A 21,308-nucleotide genomic window follows, 5' to 3' on the forward strand; every position below is an offset into this window, starting at 1 on the left:
AGGTTGCTTCCGCCTCGGTACCCGCAATGCATTGCAAGAAGGTACTTCCGGGTACTGGAGCAAATGCCTCGGTACCCACAATGCACCACAGGAATAAAGGGTTGCTTCCGCCTCATTACCCACAATGCACCGCGAGAACGGAGCCCCTCCTCCCTCAAAAAACCCCCAAATTTATGCAAATTTATGTAAATCAAAGCATCCAAAAGCCGTCCACACCCAAGGGAGTGAGCACAGCATGCAAACTAAGACTGTTTACTGCTGTTATGCAAATTTATGCAAATAAATCCCTTAAGCTGCTTTCATAAAACTGTGACATCACCGCTATATGCAAATGACGTTTATTGCCTTTATTCAAATTTATGGAAAACAACCCCATCCCTCAGCTGTCCTCAACCCAGGTTGATGTCAACACGCTATGCAAATGAGGAGTGTTTATTGCCTTTATGCAAATTAATGCAAATTATATGCACCCCAAAGCACCATATACCCAATGACGACACCATCGCTATATGCAAATGAGCGATATTAACTGCCTTTATGCAAATATATGAAAATCAACCCCGTCCCAAAGCCCCTTACACCCAAGGACGACATCACCACTGTATGCAAATGAGGAATGTTTATTGCCTTTTATGCAAGTTTATGCAAATGAGCGCAAGCCCCACCCCCTTTCGCCTCCATTTAAAGCCCTAAAGGGGGCGTGGCCGCAACCAATGGGAGGCAGGCTGTGCTAATTTATGCAAATCCATGAAGATGAAGCGGAGATGGGAGAATTCGTTATGCAAATTTATTCTAATGAGCCGCGCTCCGCCTCCCACTGCTCGGGGGTCAGGGTTCGCTGCTCCAGGGCGTGGATCCGGCCCAGCTCCTCCTTCAGCGCCTCGTTAACGAGCCTGGACGTTAATTAGCCGCTAATTAACACCGTTAATTAATTGATAAACCTCTCATTAACCCCCTCATTAACTCCCCTTGCTCAATTAATTAATGAATGCATTAATTATTCAATTCATTCAAGCCCTTCGTTACCCCGCTCATGTAATTAATTATCGATCAATTTTTAATTAATCCATCCATTCTAGATCCTCATTAACCCCTCAAACTCCGTTCATTAATTACTCCATTAATTAATGCATCCATTAGTTAATGCAAATAATTGAAACCCCCTTTACTCCATTCATTAAAAATTCCATTAATCAATTATCCAACTATTAAAACCTCCTCCCATAATTAACTAATACATTAATTAATCCATCCATACAAATTCCACATCAAGCCCCTTCTCGTACTTAACCAATTAATCTATTAATTAATTAATCCATCCATTAAAACCCCTCATTAACCCTGTCCACGCAATTAAGTAATTAATGCCCTAATTAATATCCCTCATAATGCCCCTAATCCCGTCTAGGCTCCGCCCCCTTTTGGCATCTTAACTTCAAACCCCACCCACCTCATCAAGCCACACCCCTCTAAGCCCCGCCCCTAACCCATAAACCCCCATTTAGATCCCGCCCCTTTAACCCCACCCCTTTCCCATAAGCCCCGCCCCATTTCTGCCTCCTGAAGCCCCGCCCCTTTTCTCATTTCCATGCCGCTTAAGCCCCGCCCATTCCATATTTCAACCCCAAGCTAAGCCCCACCCCTTTAAGTTTAACCCAAGATAAGCCCCGCCCATTTCCAATTTAAATCCCATTTAAGCTCCACCCATTTTCACCCATGAAAGCCCCGCCCATTTCTCCATCCACACCCCACTTCAGCCCCGCCCATTTCCACATTTCAACCCCCTTTAAGCCCCACCCATTCCCCATTTAAATGCATTAAGCCCCACCCACTTTAAACACCATTTAAGCCCCTCCCCTACCCCATTCAATCCCCACCTAAGCCCCGCCCATTTCCATATTCCACTCCCACTTAAGCCCCGCCCCTTCCCTTCAACCCCATTCGCATTTAAATAACCAACCCAACTTAAGCCACGCCCATTTTCCCATTTAAGCCCCACCCCTTTTCCCATTTAAACCCCAATTAAGCCCCGCCCCTTTCCCAATTTCAAACCCCATTTAAGCCCCACCCCTTTTAAATTAAAACTCTATTTAGGCCCCGCCCATTTCCCCATTAAAACCCAATTTAACCCCCGCCCATACCGCCATTAAAACCCTAGTTAAGCCCCACCCACTTCCATATTCCTACCCTATTTAGGCCCCACCCACTTCCATTATTTTAATCCAATTTAAGCCCCTCCCCATTCCCATCAAAACCCCACTTAAGCCCCGCCCCTTTCCATTTAAATTCAATTTAAGCCACGCCCATTTCCCCATTTACACTCCATTTAAGCCCCGCCCATTTCCCCATTCCATCTGCATTTAAGCCACGCCCATTCCCCATCTCAACCCCATTTAAGCTCCGCCCCTTCTCCATTCAAACCCATAAAAGCCCCGCCCCTTTCCCCATTTCAACCCCATTTAAGCCCCGCCCATTTCCCAAATTAAACACGACTTAAGCCCCACCCCTTTCCCATTTCAATCCCATTTAAGCCCCACCCATTTCTCTATTTCATCTGCATTAAAGCCACGCCCATTCCCCATTTCAACCCCACTTAAGCCCCGCCCCTTTCCCCATCTCAACCCCATTTAAGCTCCACCCCTTTCCCAAACCAAACACGACTTAAGCCCCGCCCCTTTCCCATTTAAATCCCATTTAGGCCCCGCCCATTTCCCCATTTAACCCCATTTAAGCCCCGCCCCTTTCTCAACTTACACATCACTTAAGCCCCGCCCCTTTCCATTTAAATTCCATTTAAGCCCCACCCATTTCTCTTGTTCATCGGCATTTACGCCCCGCCCCTTTCCCATTTAAATCCCATTTAAGCCCCGCCCCTTTACCAAATTCAACCCCACTTAAGCCCCGCCCCTTTCCCCCGTTTCAACCCCATTTAAGCCCCGCCCCTTCACCATTTTACCCGCTTAGCCCCGCCCCTTTACCCAATTAAACCACATTTAGGCCACGCCCCTTTTCCTTTTAAACCCACATAAGCCCGCCCCCTTTTCCAATAAAATCCCCAATTAAAAGCCACTCCCCCTTTAGGCCCCGCCCCCCCTTTAGGCCCCGCCCCCCACCGGTGCCTCTGGAGCGTTTTGAGGCCGCGGAAAATTCCGGAAACGACGAAAACGCGGAAGCTTCCCTGGCACAGCTGGGGGGAGTCCTGCACCTCCTGCAATTAGCGCTAATTAACATAAATTAGCATCCACCAACCCCTCGCACACCCCACAAAAAATAATTAATAATAATTAGGTGATAAATTAATAATTAAATGTTGTTATCTGCGAATTAACGTACGTTAAATAGAAATCATCACACATAAAATATTAATTAATTTCTAATTAAAATCACTTTATTAATAATTAGAATTAATTGCCACCCATTAGCCTCTAATTATAACCAATCGTTTAATTAATAAATATAATTACCACCCTCAGGCACTAATTAATACTAATTAAAAACTAATTAACACTTATTAAGGGCTAATTAGCAGTTATCAACCGCTAATTAACACCATTTTGGCAGTAATTACACTAATTATCACTCTTATTAGACCTATAAACTAATTAATATTATAAAGTGTTAATAATTAGAAAGATATTTAAGACCCCAACCACTAATTACCGCTTATTAATTGGTAATTGAAACCTAAACTAGGCTAATGAATGGTTGATAAAAATTAATTAACACCAATTCATCACTAATTAACATCCATTAGCCTCCTGTTATAATTACAAATTAATTAGTAATTATAATTACCAACAACTAATTTAAAGCAATTAAAAACTAATTGATGTCTGTCAAACACTAATTAAGAGTAATTAATCAGTAATAAAAACCAATTAGCCGCTCATTAACACCGCTTGGACTTAAAGAATAACATTTTAATCACGAATTAACACGTTTTAATTACTAATTAATACCCACTAATTAACACTGTTACCTACTATTTGCCCGATAATTGCTAATGAATCTCCATTACCCACTAATTAACAGCGAATAGGTGCTAATTAGGACACAATTAGGAACTAATTAAGCAATTTCTGGGGTTATTAAAGGGTTAATTAACACTGACTCATTAACGCTAATTAGCTACTAACCTAACAGCTGCTTTTAATTAAGCGCCTAAAAACCCTTCCATCTCTTAATTATCCAGGAATTAACCCGGCCCACACCTCATTAATACCCTAATTAATAAGCTAATTAACTCTAATTACATTAATGACCCCGCCCCCTCCTGATTACCGCCCCCCAACCGTTCATTAACCGCCATCCCGGCTAATTAACACTCTCCACAGCCTAATGAACTCCCGGCCGCCGCTAATTCGCTCTTAATTAATTATTAGCGAATTAATTACCACGTGCTCGGCCTGGAGCCGCTCCTGGAGCCGCAGCCGCAGCTCCTCCGCTGTGGGAGGCTCCATTTCCGCTTCCGGGTGCGTCACTTCCGCTCTGCGCAGGGCTTTGTGGGTAGCGGGGCGGATAAGAGGCGTAGCATTGTGGGTAACGAGGCAAAAGAAAATGTTTCGCAAAGGTTTTTGGGTAACGAGGCAGAAGTGGGTGTAGCGCGCAAGGGTTTGTGGGTAACGAGGCGGATGTTCAGCGCTGCAATTACGTGAGGGAGTAGTACGGACAAGTTTGGACCAGTAAGGGAAAAGTGACGCCTCTAAATCACCAGTTAGACCAGTAAGCTCCCGTACGAGTTGAGAATGGACCAGTATAAACCAGTACAGGACCAGCAAGGGAGATGTGATCCCACTGAGGGCACCAGCGACACCGGTAAGGAGCGGAGCGGGCCCAAATCCCTCCCAGTTGCAGGGATCGCTGTGCATTGTGGGTACCGAGGCATAAACCCCGCCACTTTACCGAGGCGGAATTCACTCAGGGCGTTATCCCGCAATGTATTGTGGGTAACCAGGCAAAATGCCGCCATTTCTACCGAGGCGAAACAACCGGAAGTTCCCTTCAGGAACCGTAATGCACTGTGGGTAACGACGCAAAATTTCATCTTTTCAATTTTAAAGTAGAGAGCCGAACATTAAACGAGAAAATTCTCCTCTTCTTATTCTTCCTCCTATTTTATTTCTCCTCCTCCTCCGCCTTTTCCTCTTTCTTTTCAATGCATTTTGGGTACCAGAGCAAAACCGCTCCCATTTCTTCTGCAGGAAAAGTACAGGAAGTTTCCCTCACGGAGCGCAATGCACTGTGGGTACCGCGGCAAAACCCGCCATTTTTACCGAGGCAAAACCGCAAGCTGTTTAATATGGGCGTATAAACCAAAAGTTCCCCTCACGGGCCGCAAAGCACTGTGGGTACCGAGGCAAACATCCCGCCATCTTACCGAGGCGGAACCACCCATCACACACGCAATGCATTCTGGGTACCGAGGCACAAATCCTCCTCCTTACCGAGGCGGAAGTGGTTCCGTTCAACCGGAAGTCACCCGGTGCATTGTGGGCCGGCGATGGCGGCTATGAGGGCGGTGTATTTGCTGCGCTCCGCCGCTCCCCGGGGCCGGTGCCGGGGCCGAACTTACGTTGGGTTCACGGTGGATCCGCGGCGGCGGCTCCGGCAGCACAACGGGGGCAGGAGGAGAGGGGGAGCCCGCAGGACCAGCGGGAGAGGGCCCTGGTGCGGGAACCGGGCGGATTGGGGGGGATCAATGCGATTTAATGGGAATATAAAGGGAGTTTCCGGGGGTTTAATGGGATTGAAGGGGAGATTTGGGGTGTTTGAAAAGGATTTAAGGGGGATTTTGGGGGATTTGTGAGGATTTGGGGAAGTTTCATGGGTATTCAGGGGGATTTGGGGGATTTAAGGGGAACTTGGGGAAGTTTGAGGAGGATTTTCCCAATTTCAACGCCAAAATCCCCAATTTTTTAATGTCAAATTCAACCCCAAAAATCCAAATTTTTAACCCCAAAATTGTGAAATTTTTCAACCCAAAAATCCCCGATTTTTTTATTCCGAAATTCCAAGATTTTGCCCGAATTTCAACCCCTAAATTCCCAATTTTTTAACCAATTTCCCCAATTTTTTAAACAAAAATTCTCAAAATTTTATCCCGATTTTTTACTGCAAAATCACCAATTTTTTTTCTCCCAACTTTCCCAAATTTTAGCTCTAAAATTCCCTTTTTTTACCCCAAATTTACAAATTTTTTATCCCCAAATCTCCCAATTGTTTAACCCCAAATTTCCCAACTTTTTAACCCCAAATTGGCTTTTTTAAACCCCAAATTCTCATTTATACCCCAAAATTGGAAATTTGTACACCAAAATTTGCTTTTCCAGCCCAAACTGTGATTTTTGATTCAATTAAAATAATCCTAATTATTTTAAAAATTAATTCGTTTAGTTATTTTTAATTTTAACATGATTTTAAATCTTAATTAAAACCATTTTTTTCCACCAAAAGGGAAATGGAACTTTTCGTCCACGGCTTCCCCTCCGACGTCGCCGCCCTCAGGGTGAGCCACGCCCCCTTTTTTAAGCCCCGCCCACCTCGCTGAAACTCATTAATCCCTCCTTTACTCTAAGCCCCTCCCACTTTGAAGCCCCACACATATAAGCCCCGCCCACCTCATTAAACATTCAAACTCCTCCTTTCATTTAATCCCCTCCTAATTTAAACACCCAGCAATTTAAGCCCCGCCCACCTCATTAAACCCCATTGAACCCATCCTTCTTAAATTTAAGCCCCTCCCACCTTTAAACCCCACCCATTTAAGCCCCGCCCACTTTTCCCAAGCACTTGTAACCTGCTCCACCTGTAACTTTAGCCCCTCCCACTTTCTACTCCCTGTCCATTTAAGCTCCACCCACCTCATTATACACCAATAATTCCCTTCTCTTTTAAGCCCCTCCCATTTTGAACCTCACCCACTTAAGCTCCGCCCACTTCACTAAACCCCATTTAAGCCCCTCCTCTTTTAAGCCCATCCCACTTTTTAAATAAGTTCCTAAGCTCCGCCCACTTAAGCCCCGCCCCTTTCCTAAACCTAATTTAAACCCACCTCCACTTAAGCCCCTCCCACCTAATTAACCCTTACCTTTTTTGCTCCACCCCCTTTAGGCTCCTCCCACCAAATTACCTCCTCCAGGCTTAAGCCCCTCCCCTTTTAAGCTCCACCCACATAACAAAGTGTAGTTTCTCATAGGCCACACCCACTTTAGGCCACGCCCAAACTTCTCTAAGCTCCGCCCACTTTAGTCTTACTCTCATTTTAGCCACTCCCCACTAATTAAATTCTGCCCCTTTAAGCCCCACCCTCTTTAAGCCACACCCACTTAAGCCCCACCCTCTTAAAGCCACACCCAATTAAGCCCCGCCCTTATTTAAGCCACTCCCCTTTAATCATTACCCACTTTAAACCACCCTTTAAGCTCCTCCCACTTCATTCAATTTTTTTAGACTCCGCCCACTTTAAGTCCCGCCCAGAATCCCAAATATTGTTCAACCCTACCCCTTTAAGCCCCGCCCACCTCATTAATTTAAACAAATCATCTCCTCTTGTATTTAAACCCCACCCACTTAAGCCCCACCCCTTCCTTGCAGTTTGAGTGGGCGTGGCAACACCCAAACTCCTCCCGCTGCCTCTTGGCTCCGCCCACTCGCCGCCCCCGGGAGCAGCCAATCAGCTTCGCCCTCCGCCTCTTGCCCTGCCTCCTTTTGGCCCCGCCCTGGAATCGCCTCCCGCTGAGGATCCGTTGGCTCCGCCCACCTCGCCCCACCCTGGAGTTGGCTCCGCCCCCTCACGTGGTTGAGGAGGAAGGGGCGGGGCTGCCACGCCTTAAAAGGAAAAAGGGGCGGAGCCAAGAGGTGGAGGTGGAAAGTTGGGGGTGTGGCCTATGTGGGGAGGTAAGGGGAGGGGCTTAAAGGGGTGGGGCTAAAAGTGGGTGGGGCTTAAAGGGGAGGAGTTTCTTAATGTGAGGCTAAAAGGGGGAGGAGCTTAAGGTGGTTTAGTTTTGTGGGTGGGGCTTAAGATGGGAGGGGATTTAAAGGGGGAAGAGTTCAGAGGGGTTTAATGAGGTGGGTGGGGCTTAAAGTGAGAAACTTAAAGGGGGCGGGGCATCAATGAATGTGTGAAAGTGGGAGGGCGAATGGTGGGAGGGGCTTGAAGTGGGTGGGGCTTAATGGGTGGAGCTTAACTCGGTGAAATTAAAAGTGGGAGGAGCCTGAAGTTTGATGTGGTAAAAGGGGGAGGAGCTTAAAATGTGAGGGCTAAAAGGGGTGGGGCTTAAGTTATTTAAATTTTAGGCATGGCCTAAAAGGGGCGTGGCTTTCAGGCGTGTAAAAATTAAAATCTGCAGAATTTTTGAGCTTAAAATGCAAATTTATGCAAATTTTCAGAGGGGGTGTAGCCTGAGAACTTGTGGGCAGGGCTTGGTGATTTAATTATTATTAATTTTACATTTAAAGCAATATACCCTCATTAAACTGCAAATTTATGCAAATTGTTGCCGTTTAAGCAGGAATTTCAGGGTTTTTACATTTCCACGCCTCTTTTAGGCACAGGCCACGCCCCTTCTGCGCTGTCCCCGCCCCCAGTGCAAGATGGCCGCCCATCCCTTGTGCCTGGCCCGGCTCTTCCTGGCCCCGGAGCCGCTGCAGCTGCTGCCAGTGGGGGGCGCCTGTCCCAGGTGAAAAAAGGGGCGGGGCTTCTGTTTGGGGGCGGGGCTTATTGTTAAAGGGCCTTTTACTTTATAAGGGAAGGTTCCAAAATGGCCACCAGGGGGCGGAGCTTATTTTTATCACCTTTCTTCCTTATTAGGAAAAATTCCAAGATGGCTGCCAAGGGGAGGGGCTTATTTCTAAAACCTTTTTACCTTATAAGGAAAGGTTCCAAAATGGCTGCCAGGGGGCGGAGCTTGTTTCTAAATGTTTTTCTCCATAAGGAAATTGTTCAAGATGGCTGCCAGGGGGAGGAGCCTGTTGCTAGGGGGCGGGGCTTGTTGCTAAGAGCTCTTTGCCCTATAGCGAAGTTTCCAATGGTCGCTAGGGGGTGGAGCTTGTTTCTAAGGGGTGTGGCTTGTTTATAAATCTCCTTTTCCTTATAAGGAAAAAGCTCCAAAATGGCTGCTAGGGGGGTGGAGCTTGTTGCCATGGAATTCTAGGGGGCGGAGCCTGTTGCTATGGGAGATTTTCCTTCTAAGGCAAAGTTTAAAGTGGTTGCTAAGGGGCGGGGTTTGTTGCTATGGGAGATTTTCCTTATAGCACAAAGTTTGAAGTGGTTGCTAAGGGGCGGGGTTTGTTGCTATGGGAAATTTTCCTTATAAGGAAATCTGATGTAGGCGGGGCTTGTCCAAGGGGGCATGTCCTCACTCTGACCCCACCCCCAGGTGCCACACCCACCTCCTGTGGGGAGATCTGATTCGCCGCTGCCTGGGAGAGGCGGAGCCTGAAGAGGAATGGGTGGAGCCTGATGACATCATCATCCCAAGCTCCGCCCCCACATGAAGCCACACCTACACTGCGATTTTACCATTTTAAACTTATTTATTTCTAATAAAATTCATTTTTTATAATAAAATTAAATTGTTTGTCATTTTAGGGGGCGTGGCTTTGTTGGGCCACGCCCCTATGATGTAATTTTCATTCTGCCCCTCCCCCTTTTGGCCCCATTTTGAGATATCAAATTCCTTTTATTTACCTATTTTTTAACCTTTTTTTCCCGTTTTTTTTCATCAATTTCATTTTTTGGGGTCCTTCAAACCCTCCCAAAAATTTTCAGGATTTTTTCCCAAATTTTGGAACTTTTTTTCTCATTTTTGCCAGAAAAATTCCACATTTCCCCACAAAAATTCCCAATTATTGCCCCTTACAAACCCAAACTTTCCCCAAAAATATTTTCAATTTCCCCCAAAATATCCAATTTTTTCACCTAAAAAATTCCAAATTTTCCCCATAAAAACCACAACTTTTTCCCAAAATAATCCTAAATTTTCCCTCACAAATTCCTAATTTTCCCCCGATAAAAATCCCAAATTTTCCCCAAAAATTTTTCAGTTTCCCTCCAAAACTCCCATTTTTCCCCATAAAAATCCCAAATTTCCTCCCCTAAGCTTCCATTTTATCCCCAAAAAATCTCATTTTTTTCCCACAAAAATCCCTTTTTTTTCCCCAAAAAATTTTCCGTTTCCCTCAAAAAATCCCAATTTCCCACCATAAAAATCACGATTTTTTCCTCATAAAAATCCCAATTTTTTCCCCACGAAACCCCCATTTTTCCTGAAAAAAATCCTTATTTTACCCCCAAAAAAATCCAAAAATTTTCCCCCCAAAATTCCCAATTTTTACCCTTAAAAACCCCAATTTCCCCATTAAAAATCCCATTTATTGCCCTAAAAAAAATCCCAATTTCTCCCCACAAAATCCCCATTTTCCCTCATTAAAAAAATCAAATTTTTTTCCCATTTTTTCTCATTAAATCCCATTTTTACCCCTCAAAAATCTCATTTTCCCCTCCCCCCTATATCCATGCCACTCTTTTCAAATTTTGGGTAATTTTTCTGAAATTTTGGGTCATATTTCTCAAAAATTCACTTTTTTTTGGTCTCTTTGCAGGCCACCACGTAGCGCTGGGCCACGTTCAGGGGCGGGGAGTAACCGTCGGCGTAGGAGGTGTCCTCAAAAAGCACCGAATAATCGTCCTGGGGCTGTGAAATTTGGGGAAAAATTGGAGATTTTTGGGAAAAAATAAGAATTTTAAACAAGCCGCGCCCCCAACTTACCCCCTTATATGGTAATGGCCCCATAGCAACAAGCCACGCCCCTTAGCAACCCCTATATATGGCAATGCCTTGCCTTAGCAACAAGCCACGCCCCTTAGCAACCCCTCATAAAGCAAAGGTTTGGCGGTTTCCTTATACGGTACCACCATAGCAACAAGGCACGCCCCCTAGCAACCCTTCATAAAGCAATGCTTTGGCATTTTCCTTATATGGTAATACCTTACTTAGCAACCAGCCACGCCCCTTAGCAACCCCCTTACATGACAATGCCTTACCTTAGCAACAAGCCACGCCCCTTAGCAACAGCACGGCATTAACAATGCAAAGCAAACACAAATTTTAAACCAAAACATGGGATACAACAGCGCTTAGGGGCGATTTCGCCGATTTTGAACAAAATCTCCATTTTGGGGGTTTCAGACTCAGTTTGGGTGCGCTGCTGGGGCGTGGATGAGGGCAACAAAGATGACAATTCATGTCCTTAGCAACAAGCCACGCCCCTTAGTTACCCTTCATAAAGCAATGCTTTGGCATTTTCCTTTATATGGTAATACCTTACTTAGCAACAAGGCACGCCCCTTAGAAACCCTTCATAAAACAATGCTATGGTATTTTCCTTATATGGAAACACCACCCTAGCAACAAGCCACGCCCCTTAGCAACCCCTCATAAAGCAATGCTTAGATGTCTTCCTTATATGGTAACACCACCCTAGCAACAAACCACACCCCTTAGCAACCACTTAAATGGCAACACTCCCCTAGCAACAAACCACACCCCTTAGCAACCCCTCATAAAACAATGCTAAGGCATTTTCCTTATATGGAAACACCACCATAGCAACAAGCCACACCCCTTAGCAACCCCCTTATATGGCAATATTGCCCTAGCAACAAGCCCCGCCCCTTAGCAACCCTTCCTACAGCAATGCCTCCGCATTTCCCTTATATGGCCAATACCACCCTAGCAACAAGCCCCGCCCCTTAGCAACCCTTCCTACAGCAATGTCTCATTTCCCTTATATGGCAATACCACCCTAGCAACAAGCCCCGCCCCTTAGCAACCCAGCTCCCGCAGCGCCCCCTAGCGGCCGCATCGATTTTGAACCAAAAATCTCCATTTTTGGGGGATTTTTGGGGCGATTTTGGCCGATTTTGGGTCGGACTCACGCGCTGGGGTGGGGCGTGGATGAGGGCAACAAAGATGGCAATTCATGTCCTTAGCAACTAGCCACGCCCCTTAGCAACCCCTCATTAAGCAATGCTTTGGCATTTTCCTTGCATGGAAATCCCACCCTAGCAACAAGGCACGCCCCTTAGAAACCCCTCATAAAACAATGCTATGGTATTTTCCTTATATGGAAACACCACTGTAGCAACAAGCCACACCCCTTAGCAACCCCCTTATATGGCAATATTACCCTATGTAACAAGCCCCCTAGTAAGCAACCCTTCCTACAGCAATGCCTTCGCAATTTCCTTATATGGCCAATACTACCCTAGCAACAAACCACACCCCTTAGCAACCCTTAACCTACTAGCAAAGTCCATTCCCCTTATAGGCAATACCACCTTATGCAACAAGCCCCTCCCTTAGCAACCAAGCTCCCCTTAGCAACCCTTATACGGCTACGCATCGATTTTGAACCAAAAAACGCCATTTATGGGGGCCTTTTTGAAGGCAATGCTGCCGCATTTTGGGTCGTACTGGAAACACTACGGGGGGGCGTGGACAAGGGGCCCTAAAAAAAAAAAAAAAAAAAAAAAATAGAAGCAGGTGGTCTGCGGGTACAGGGCCAGCACCAGCTGGTCCTTGTGGAACAGAGCCTCGGGATCCGTCTCGGGGTTGGTTTTCCACTGGGGCAGGGGGATGATGCGGCGGCGGCTCAGGGTGTGGCGCCTGTTTTGGGGCGAAAAAGGGGGATTTGGGGAAAAATGAGATTTTTGGGGAAAAACGGGATTTTGGGGGTAAAAAAATTGGGATTTTTACAGGGGAAAATTGGGGGTTTGGGGGGGAAAATTGGGATTTTTATGGGGGAAAATTGGGATTTTTATGGGGAAAAACCAGGGGAGAGAATGGGATTTTTATGGGGGAAAATTTGGGGTTTTTATGGGGGAAAATTGGGGGTTATTTATGAGGGAAAAATGGGATTTTTATAGGATAAAATGTGGGATTTTTATGGGGGAAAATTGGGGATTATTATGAGGAAAAATGGGATTTTTATAGGATAAAATGTGGGATTTTTATGGGGGAAAATTGGGGATTAGTATGAGGAAAAAATGGGATTTTTATAGGATAAAATTTGGGATTTTTATGGGAAAAATTGGGGAAAATTTGGGGGTCATTATGGGGAAAATTTGGGGTTTTTTAGGGGAAAAAATGGGATTTTTATGGGGGAAAATTTGGGGTTATTTTGAGGGGGTGAAAAATGGGATTTTTATAGGATAAAATTTAGGATTTTTAGGGGTGAAAAATGGGATTTTTATAGGATAAAATTTGGGATTTTTATGGGAAAAAAACAGGGGAGAGAATGGGATTTTTATGGGGGAAAATTTGGGAAAATTTGGGATTTTTATGGGTGAAAAATGGGGTTTTTACTAGGGGAAAATTGGGATTTTTATGGGGGAAAATTTGGGGTTATTATGAGGGAAAAATGGGATTTTTATAGGGGAAAATTGGGGATTTTTATGGGGGAAAATTGGGGATTATTATGAGGAAAAAATGGGATTTTGATAGGATAAAATGTGGGATTTTTATGGAAAAAATGAGATTTTTATGGGGGAAAATTTGGGACAATTTGGGATTTTTATGGAGAAAAAAATTGGTATTTTTATGGGGAAAAACCAGGGGAGAAAATGAGATTTTTATGGGGGAAAATTGGGGAAAATTTGGGATTTTTATGGGTGAAAAATGGGATTTTTATGGGGAAAAATTGGAATTTGTATTGAGAAAAAAATAGGATTTTTGGGGGGGAAAAGTTGGTGAAAAATTGGGATTTTTATGAGGAAAACATAGGGGAAAAAAAGAATTTTTGGCGGAAAAATTGGGAATTTTGGGGGAAAAATTGAATTTTTTTTAGGGAAAAAGTGGCCAAAAACGTCATTTTTTTCTTGGGAAAAAGGGATTTTTATGGGGGAAAAATGGGATTTTTGGGAAGGAAAAATGGGATTTTAATGAGGAAGAAATGGGGAAAAAATGGGATTTTTATGAGGAAAAATTGGGGAAAATTTGGGATTTTTATGGGGAGAAAATTGGGGTTTTTATGGGGAAAAATTGGAATTTTTATTCAGGAAAAATTGGGATTTTTATGGGGAAAAATTGGGATTTGTATAGGGGAAAACTGGGAGAAAATTGGGATTTTTATGGGGAAAAACTGGAATTTTTATTCAGGAAAAAAATAGGATTTTTGGGGGGAAAAGTTGGTGAAAAATTGGGATTTTTATGAGGAAAACATAGGGGAAAAAAAAGAATTTTTGGCAGGAAAAATTGGGAATTTTGGGGGGAAAAATAGAATTTTTTTGGGGGGAAAAATTGAATTTTTTTTAGGGAAAAAGTGGCAAAAAAAAGTCATTTTTTTCTTGGGAAAAAAGGGATTTTTTGGGGAAAAAATGGGGATTTTTTGGGAGATTTGAGGCCGTTTTAACTCAAATTTTGGGGATTTTATTTTCTAACTCACTCTTTCCCTTCCTCATCGATGTCGTCGACTTCATATCTGGGAGGAAAACACAAAAATCCCAACTCAGACCCAAATTTGGAGGCAAAAAAGGGAATTTTAGCCCAAAAATGGGAATTTTCAGCCCAAAAAATGTGAATTTTGGGTGGAGAAAAGGGAATTTTGACCCCAAAAATTTGATTTTTGGCCCAAATAAATCAGATTTTGACCCCAAAAATGCCAATTTTGGGTGGAAAAAAGGGAATTTTGACCCCCAAAAATTCGATTTTTGGGCCAAATAAATCAGATTTTGACCCAAAAAAACGTAAATTTGGGGTGGAAAGAAGGGGATTTTGACCCCCAAAAAAATTCCCAAGAAAGTCTATTTTTTGGTTGAAAAAAGGGATATTTTGACCCCAAAAATTGGATTTTTGGTCCAAATAAATCAGATTTTGACCCGAAAAATGCCAATTTTGGGCTGAAAAAAGGGAATTTTGACCCCAAAAATTGGATTTTTGGGCCAAATAAATCAGATTTTGACCCCAAAAATGCCAATTTTGGGCGGAAAAAGAAATTTTGAACCCAAAAATTTGATTTTCGGGCCAAATCAATTCGATATTGACACAAAAAAAACGTGAATTTTGGGTGGGAAAAGGGGAATTTTGACCCCAAAAGTTCGATTCTTTCAAAAAAAAAACAAAACCGATTTTTGACCGAAAAATGCCAATTTTGGGAGGAAAAGGGAATTTTGACCCCAAAAATTTGATTTCAAGCAAATAAAATTTACCCGAAATTTTGGGCGGAAAAAAGGGAATTTTGACACCAAAAATCGTATTTTGGGCCAAATAAATCAGATTTTGACCCAAAAATTGGATTTTTGGGCCTGAAAAATGTGAATTTTGGGACCAAAAAAGGGAATTTTGACCCCAAAAATGGGAATTTTGGGTGGCAAAAAGGGGATTTGGGGTGTGTCACTCACTTGTTGGCGGCGTGGCTGTAGCTGACCACCTCGGCCAGGATCCACTGCTCGTCGCCCTCCAGCGCCTTCACCCGCGCGGCCACTTTGTCCCCGGGCTTGGCCACGTAGTCCCCGGCGGCCGGGACGGCGCCGCACAGCGGAGGGGGCCTGGGGGGGAAAAGATTCCCGAATTTTCCCCAAAAATTCCCGCCAAAAATCCTCAAAATTCCCCCCAAAAATTGCAGAAAATTCCCCATAAAAATTGCAGAACATTCCCCCCAAAATTCCCAAATTTTTCCCTTTAAAATCATCTTTTTTCCCCCCAAATTCCCAAATTTTTCCCTCTAAAATCACATTTTTTTCCCCCCAAAAATTGCCTCAAATTCGCCATAAAAATTCCCAAATATTTCCAAAAAATTCACCATAAAAATTCCCAAAATTCCCCATAAAAAATCCCCAAATATTTCCTCAAATTCCTCATAAAAATTCCCAAATTTTCTCCCCAAAAATCCTGAAAATTCCCCGCAAAAATTGCAGAAAATTCCCCGTAAAAATTGCAGAAAATTCCCCCCAAAATTCCCAAATTTTTCCCTTTAAAATCACAATTTTTCCCCCAAAAAATTGCCTCAAATTCCCCATAAAAATTCCCCAAAAATTCCACAAAATTCCCCCAAAATCCAAATGTTTTTCTCCCAAAAATTCCCCATAAAAATTCCCAAATATTTTCGAAAAATTCCCCATAAAAAATCCCCAAATATTTCCTCAAATTCCTCATAAAAATTCCCAAATTTTCCCCCCAAAAATCCCGAAAATTCCCCATAAAAATTGCAGAAAATTCCCCCAAAACCCCAGTATTTTTCGCCCGAAAATTTCCCCAAAATTCCATCAAATTCCCCATAAAAATTCCCAAATATTTCCCTCTAAAATCCCAATTTCTTCCCCCCAAAATTCCTCCAAACAATGCCCAAAATTGCCTCAAATTCCCAAAAATTCCCTCCAAAATTCCCAAATTTTTCCCTTTAAAATCACAATTTTTCCCCCCAAAATTGCCTCAAATTCCCCAAAAAAATTCCCCAAAAATTCCACAAAATTCCCCCAAAATCCAAATATTTCCCAAAAATTTGCTCCAAAACTTCCCCAAAATTCCCCCCTAAATATTCCCAAATATTTCCAAAAAATTCCAAAAATTCCCCATAAAAGTTCCCAAAAAATCCAGAAAATTCCCCCAAAATTCCCCAATTTTTCCCCCAAATATCCCAAAATTTCCCCCCAAATCCCCAAAAATTTCCCTAAAATTTCCCATAAATATTCCCTATAAAAATATCCAAAAATCCCCAAAAAGTTCCCAAACATTCCCCCCAAATTCCCCATAGAAATTCCCAAAAATTCCCCCAGATTCCCCATAAGATTTTCCCAATTTTTACCCAAAAATCCCTCTAAAAAATCCCTGAAATTCCCTTTATTCCCATATTTTTCCTCACTTTTCCCCACATTTCCCAATCCACCCTCAAATCCTTTTTTATTCCCCTCCAAATTCCCCATTTTTCCCCTCCTCATTTCCCATTTTTTCCCCCAAATCTCTCTTTACCCTTACAAACCCCTCATTATTCCCCAAAATTCCCATTTTTTCCCCATATTCTCCTATTTTTCCTCACTTTTCTCCGGGCTTCCCCATCCACACCAGCGCCATTCAATCCCCTTTTATTCTCCCCAAATCTCCATTTTCCCCCTAGATTCCCATTTTCCCCCCAAAATCCCCATATTTTTTCCCAAAACCCTCATTATTCCCTCAAATTCCCTTTTTTTCCCAATTTTTCTTCATGTTTCCTCACTTTTCCCCACATTTCCCAAACCACAGCAGCGCCATCAAATCCTCTTTTATCCTCCCTAATCTCCATTTTTTTCCCAAAATTCTCCCCTTTTTCCCCCCAAATTCCCACTTTTCCCCTCAAATCCCTCTTTACCCTACAAAAACCTTCATTATTCCTTAAAATTCCATTTTCCCCCCCAATTTTTCCCCATTTTTCCTCACTTTTCTCCGGGCTTCCCGATCCACAGCAGCACCATCCTCAGCACCCTCAAATCCCTTTTTTTCCCGCCAAACTCCCCATTTTCCCCACAAAATCCCCATTTTTTCCCCCAAATCCATCTTTACCCTCCCAAAACCCTCATTATTCCACAAAATTCCATATTTTTTTCCCAATTTTCCCCCATTTTTCCTCACTTTTCTCCGGGCTTCCCAATCCACAGCGGCAGCGTCATCGCCGACTGCTGCAGCAGCGTCATCAGCACCCCCCTCCTCATCGTCTTCCTAGGCGGCTCTGCCTCGCTGTAAATCCCGGCGATTTTTGCCGCTGGAATTAAAAAAAAAATTTAAAAAACCCAAATTCCGTAAAAATTTGAGGGATTTTGGTGGAATTTTGAGGGATTTTAAGGGGTTTGAGGCGTTTCCCGCCTTTTTTCCGGCCGTGAGGGGAGCGGCGCCGCAGCGCCCCCTGGCGGCCATACCGATGCGGCGCTCCTCGAGCAGGGATTTGATCTCGGCGATTTTATCCAGAGCTCTCCGGAGAACGCTGAAAAATGAGAGAAAAAAGGTAAAAATCTGAGGGGAAAAATGGAGTTTGGAAGGTGGGAAGGGGTGGGGAAGGGGTTTGGGGGGAAAAAATTGGGTTTTTGGGGAAAAAGGGGAGGAGGAGGGGGGTGGGAAATGGGGGCTTAGGGAAAATGAGGAGGGAATTGTGAGGGAAAAATCTGAGAGGGAAAAAGGAAAACGAGCGTGGAAAACAGCAAAAATCTGAGGGGAAAAAGGTAAAAATTGGGGAAAAAGTGGAGTTTGGAAGGTGGGAAGGGGTGGGGAAGGGGTTTTGGGGGAAAAAATGGGGTTTTTGGGGAAAAAGAGGAGGAGGAGGAGGGTGGGAAATAGGGGGTTAGGGAAAATGAGGAGGGAATTGTGAGGGAAAAAGCTGAGGGGGAAAAAGGAAAACGAGCGTGGAAAACAGCAAAAATCTGAGGGGAAAAAGGTAAAAATTGGGGAAAAAGTGGAGTTTGGAAGGTGGGAAGGGGTGGGGAAGGGGTTTTGGGGGAAAAAATGGGGTTTTGGGGAAAAAGGGGAGGAGGAGGGGGGTGGGAAATAGGGGCTTAGGGAAAATGAGGAGGGAATTGTGAGGGGAAAATCTGAGAGGGAAAAAGGAAAATGAGCAGGGAAACAGCAAAAATCTGAGTGGAAAAAGAGAAAATCTGAAGGGGAAAAGAGGAAATCTGGGGGGAGGTGGGAATTTGAAGGGAAAATTGTGAATTTTAGAGAAAAAGCAGAAATTGGAAGTGAAAAAAAAATCTGAGGGCAAAAAGGGGGAATCTGAGGGGGAAAAGCAGAAATCTGAGGGGGAAAAGAGGGAATCTCAGGGGGAAAGTGGGAATTTGAGAGAAAAAGGAGAAATTAGAGGTGGAAAAAAAATCTGAGGGCAAAAAGTGGGAATCTGCAGAGATAAAGAAGGAATTAGAAGGGAAAACTGAATCTGAGGGGAAAAGTGTGAAGTTGAGGGGGAAAGGGGAAATCTGAAGGAAAAAAGTAGAAATTTGAAGGGGAAAGCAAAAATCTGAGGGGGAAAAGTGGAAATCTGAGGCAGAAAAGTGGTAATTTGAAGGAATAAAGTGGGAATTTGAGAGAAAAAAGAGAAATTGGCAGTGGAAAAAAAATCTGAGGGCAAAAAGTCAGAATCTGAGGGGGAAAAAGGGAATTTGATAGGAAAAGTGGGAATCTGAGGGGAAAAAGTGGGAATTTGAAGGGATAAAGTGGGAATCTGAGGGATAAATGGAGAAATTAGCAGGGAAACAGCAGAAATCTGAGGGTCAAAAGAGGAAATCTGAAGGAGAAAAGTGGGAATTTAAAGGAATAATGTGGGAATTTGAAGGGAAAAGTGGAAATCTGAGGGGAAAAAGGAAATCTGAAGGAGAAAAGTGGGAAGCTGAGGGGAAAAAGTGGGAATTTGAAGGGATAAAGTGGAAATCTGAAGGGATAAAGTCGAAATTTGAGAAATTTGAGGTTTTTTGGGTTTAAAAATGGGAATTTTGGACTCACTTGCACTCGGCCTCGGCGTCAGCCTTGGCTGTGGTGTAGAGCCCTCGGAGCTTGGTGCGGTAATAAGGGGAAACTGAAGGGGATTTTGGGGGTCAAAATGTCCTAAAAACCCCCAAAATCCCCCCCAAATTCCCTCTAAATCCCAGAATTTGTTACTTTTGTTTTCTGTCTGCATCCGTTCGTGAGTCTTCTGGATGTTCACCAGGTTGTGCTCGCTGCGGGAGCGTTCCTCCTGAGGGGGAAAGTTTGGGAAAAAATTGAGGAAATTGGGGAAAAAAGGGGGAAATGAGGAAAAAAGAGAGAAAATTGGGGGAAAAGAGTGGAAAATTGGAAAAAAAAGGGAGAAAAGGAGGAAAAAAAGGAGGGGAAAAGGGGGGAAAATGAGGAAAAAAGGAGGGAAAAGAGAAGTTTTGGGTTAATAAAGGGGGGTTTATGAGGGAAAAATTGGGAAATTTGGGGGTTCGAGTAAATAAATGGAGATTTATGAGAGAAAATGAGGGATTTTGAGGGGTAGAAATTAATAAATAAAAAGTTTTCAGGGAAAACTGAAGGATTTTGGGGACTGGAGTTAATGAAGGGGGATTTATGAAGGAAAATGAGGGATTTTTGAGGGGTAAAACTTAACAAATAGAAAATTCTGAGGGAAAAATGAGGGATTTTTAGGGTTGGAGTTAATAAAGGGGGATTTATGAGGGAAAAAATTGGGAAATTTCGGGGTTGGAGGTAATAAATAGAGATTTATGAGGGAAAAATAATGGATTTTGGGGGTTGGAGTTAATATAGGGGGATTTATGAGGGAAAAATAATGGATTTTTGGGGGTTGGAGTTAATATAGGGGGATTTATGAGAGAAAAATAATGGATTTTGGGGGTTGGAGTTTAAAAAGGGGCTAAAAATGGGTGATTTGGTGAGGTTTGTGAGTGGAAACCGGAGATTTTGAGGTGAAATGGGAGATTTGTGAGGCGAAAATGCAAATTTGTGACGGGAAAATGGAAATTTGCGAGGGGAAATGAGGGAGAAACAGGAGGTCCGTGAGGGGAAAGAGGTGAATTTGGGGTGAAATGGGTGATTTTTAGGATCCGTGAGGGGAAAGAAATGATTTTGATGTGAAATTACAGATTTTGGGATCCATGAGGGGAAAGAGACAATTCTGGGGTAAAATGGGTAATTTCTGGGGTCCGTGAGGGGAAAAAAGTTGATTTTGGGGTGAAATGGGTGATTTTTGGGATCCGTGAGGGGAAAGAGGCAATTCTAGGGTAAAATGGTTAATTTCTGGGGTCCGTGAGGGGAAGAAAGTTGATTTTGGGGTGGAATGGATGATTTTGGAGATCCGTGAGGGGAAAAAGGTGATTTTTAAGTGAAATGGGTGATTTTTGGGATCCGTGAGGGGAAAAAAGTTGAGTTTGGGGTGGAATGGATGATTTTTGGGGTCCGTAAGGGGAAATGGGAGGGAAATAACGGGATCCGTGAGGAGAAATCGGGGAAATGTGGAGTAAACGGGGATCGGGGATGGAAAACGGGGGATTCCAAGGAAGAAAAAGAAATCCTAAATGAAAATGAGAATATCCTAAAACAAATTCCGGTACCTGCGTCTGTTTAATGAGCTGGTGCAGCTCCCCCAGCAGCTCCGCGATGCGGGAATCCGCCGAGACCAGCGCCATGACGGGAGAATGAAACGGGGACGGGGAAAGTGGGGGGGCGGGCAAAATGGCGGCGGCTCCTGAGGGGAGCGGAGGGGGCCGGGACAAAAAGGCGGCACCGCCTCAGAGGGGACATAAACCACGCCCATTTCGCACCATATATGGTCAAAACCACGCCTTTTACCATATATGGAATAAAGCCGCGCCTATA

The 21,308-nt window shown here is 43.8% G+C and overlaps 3 protein-coding genes across 3 annotated transcripts; 1 reads left to right on the plus strand and 2 right to left on the minus strand.

The window, feature by feature from the left end:
* Positions 1-604: 604 nt before the first annotated feature.
* BOLA2B (bolA family member 2B) lies at positions 605-4,519 on the minus strand. Its single transcript, XM_030970691.1, has 3 exons — positions 4,395-4,519; positions 3,114-3,208; positions 605-893 (listed from the first exon to the last, which is right to left on the minus strand). Exons 1-3 carry the CDS (start codon positions 4,458-4,460, stop codon positions 788-790), a joined length of 267 nt encoding a protein of 88 aa, XP_030826551.1. The 5' UTR covers positions 4,461-4,519; the 3' UTR covers positions 605-787.
* Positions 4,520-5,467: 948 nt separating this feature from the next.
* On the plus strand, positions 5,468-9,557 carry LOC115916955 (structure-specific endonuclease subunit SLX1-like). Its single transcript, XM_030970690.1, has 5 exons — positions 5,468-5,667; positions 6,454-6,505; positions 7,594-7,896; positions 8,548-8,678; positions 9,378-9,557. The coding sequence occupies exons 1-5, from the start codon at positions 5,501-5,503 to the stop codon at positions 9,493-9,495; spliced, it is 771 nt and encodes a 256-aa protein (XP_030826550.1). The 5' UTR covers positions 5,468-5,500; the 3' UTR covers positions 9,496-9,557.
* Positions 9,558-10,461: 904 nt separating this feature from the next.
* On the minus strand, positions 10,462-21,173 carry SGF29 (SAGA complex associated factor 29). Its single transcript, XM_030970693.1, has 10 exons — positions 21,044-21,173; positions 19,614-19,689; positions 19,458-19,530; positions 17,888-17,952; positions 17,604-17,733; positions 15,401-15,547; positions 14,446-14,481; positions 12,537-12,668; positions 11,939-11,969; positions 10,462-10,694 (listed from the first exon to the last, which is right to left on the minus strand). The coding sequence occupies exons 1-10, from the start codon at positions 21,116-21,118 to the stop codon at positions 10,578-10,580; spliced, it is 882 nt and encodes a 293-aa protein (XP_030826553.1). The 5' UTR covers positions 21,119-21,173; the 3' UTR covers positions 10,462-10,577.
* Positions 21,174-21,308: the final 135 nt, after the last annotated feature.

The sequence above is a fragment of the Camarhynchus parvulus genome, unplaced genomic scaffold (assembly GCF_901933205.1).
Source record: "Camarhynchus parvulus unplaced genomic scaffold, STF_HiC, whole genome shotgun sequence".
Lineage (NCBI taxonomy): Eukaryota > Metazoa > Chordata > Aves > Passeriformes > Thraupidae > Camarhynchus > Camarhynchus parvulus.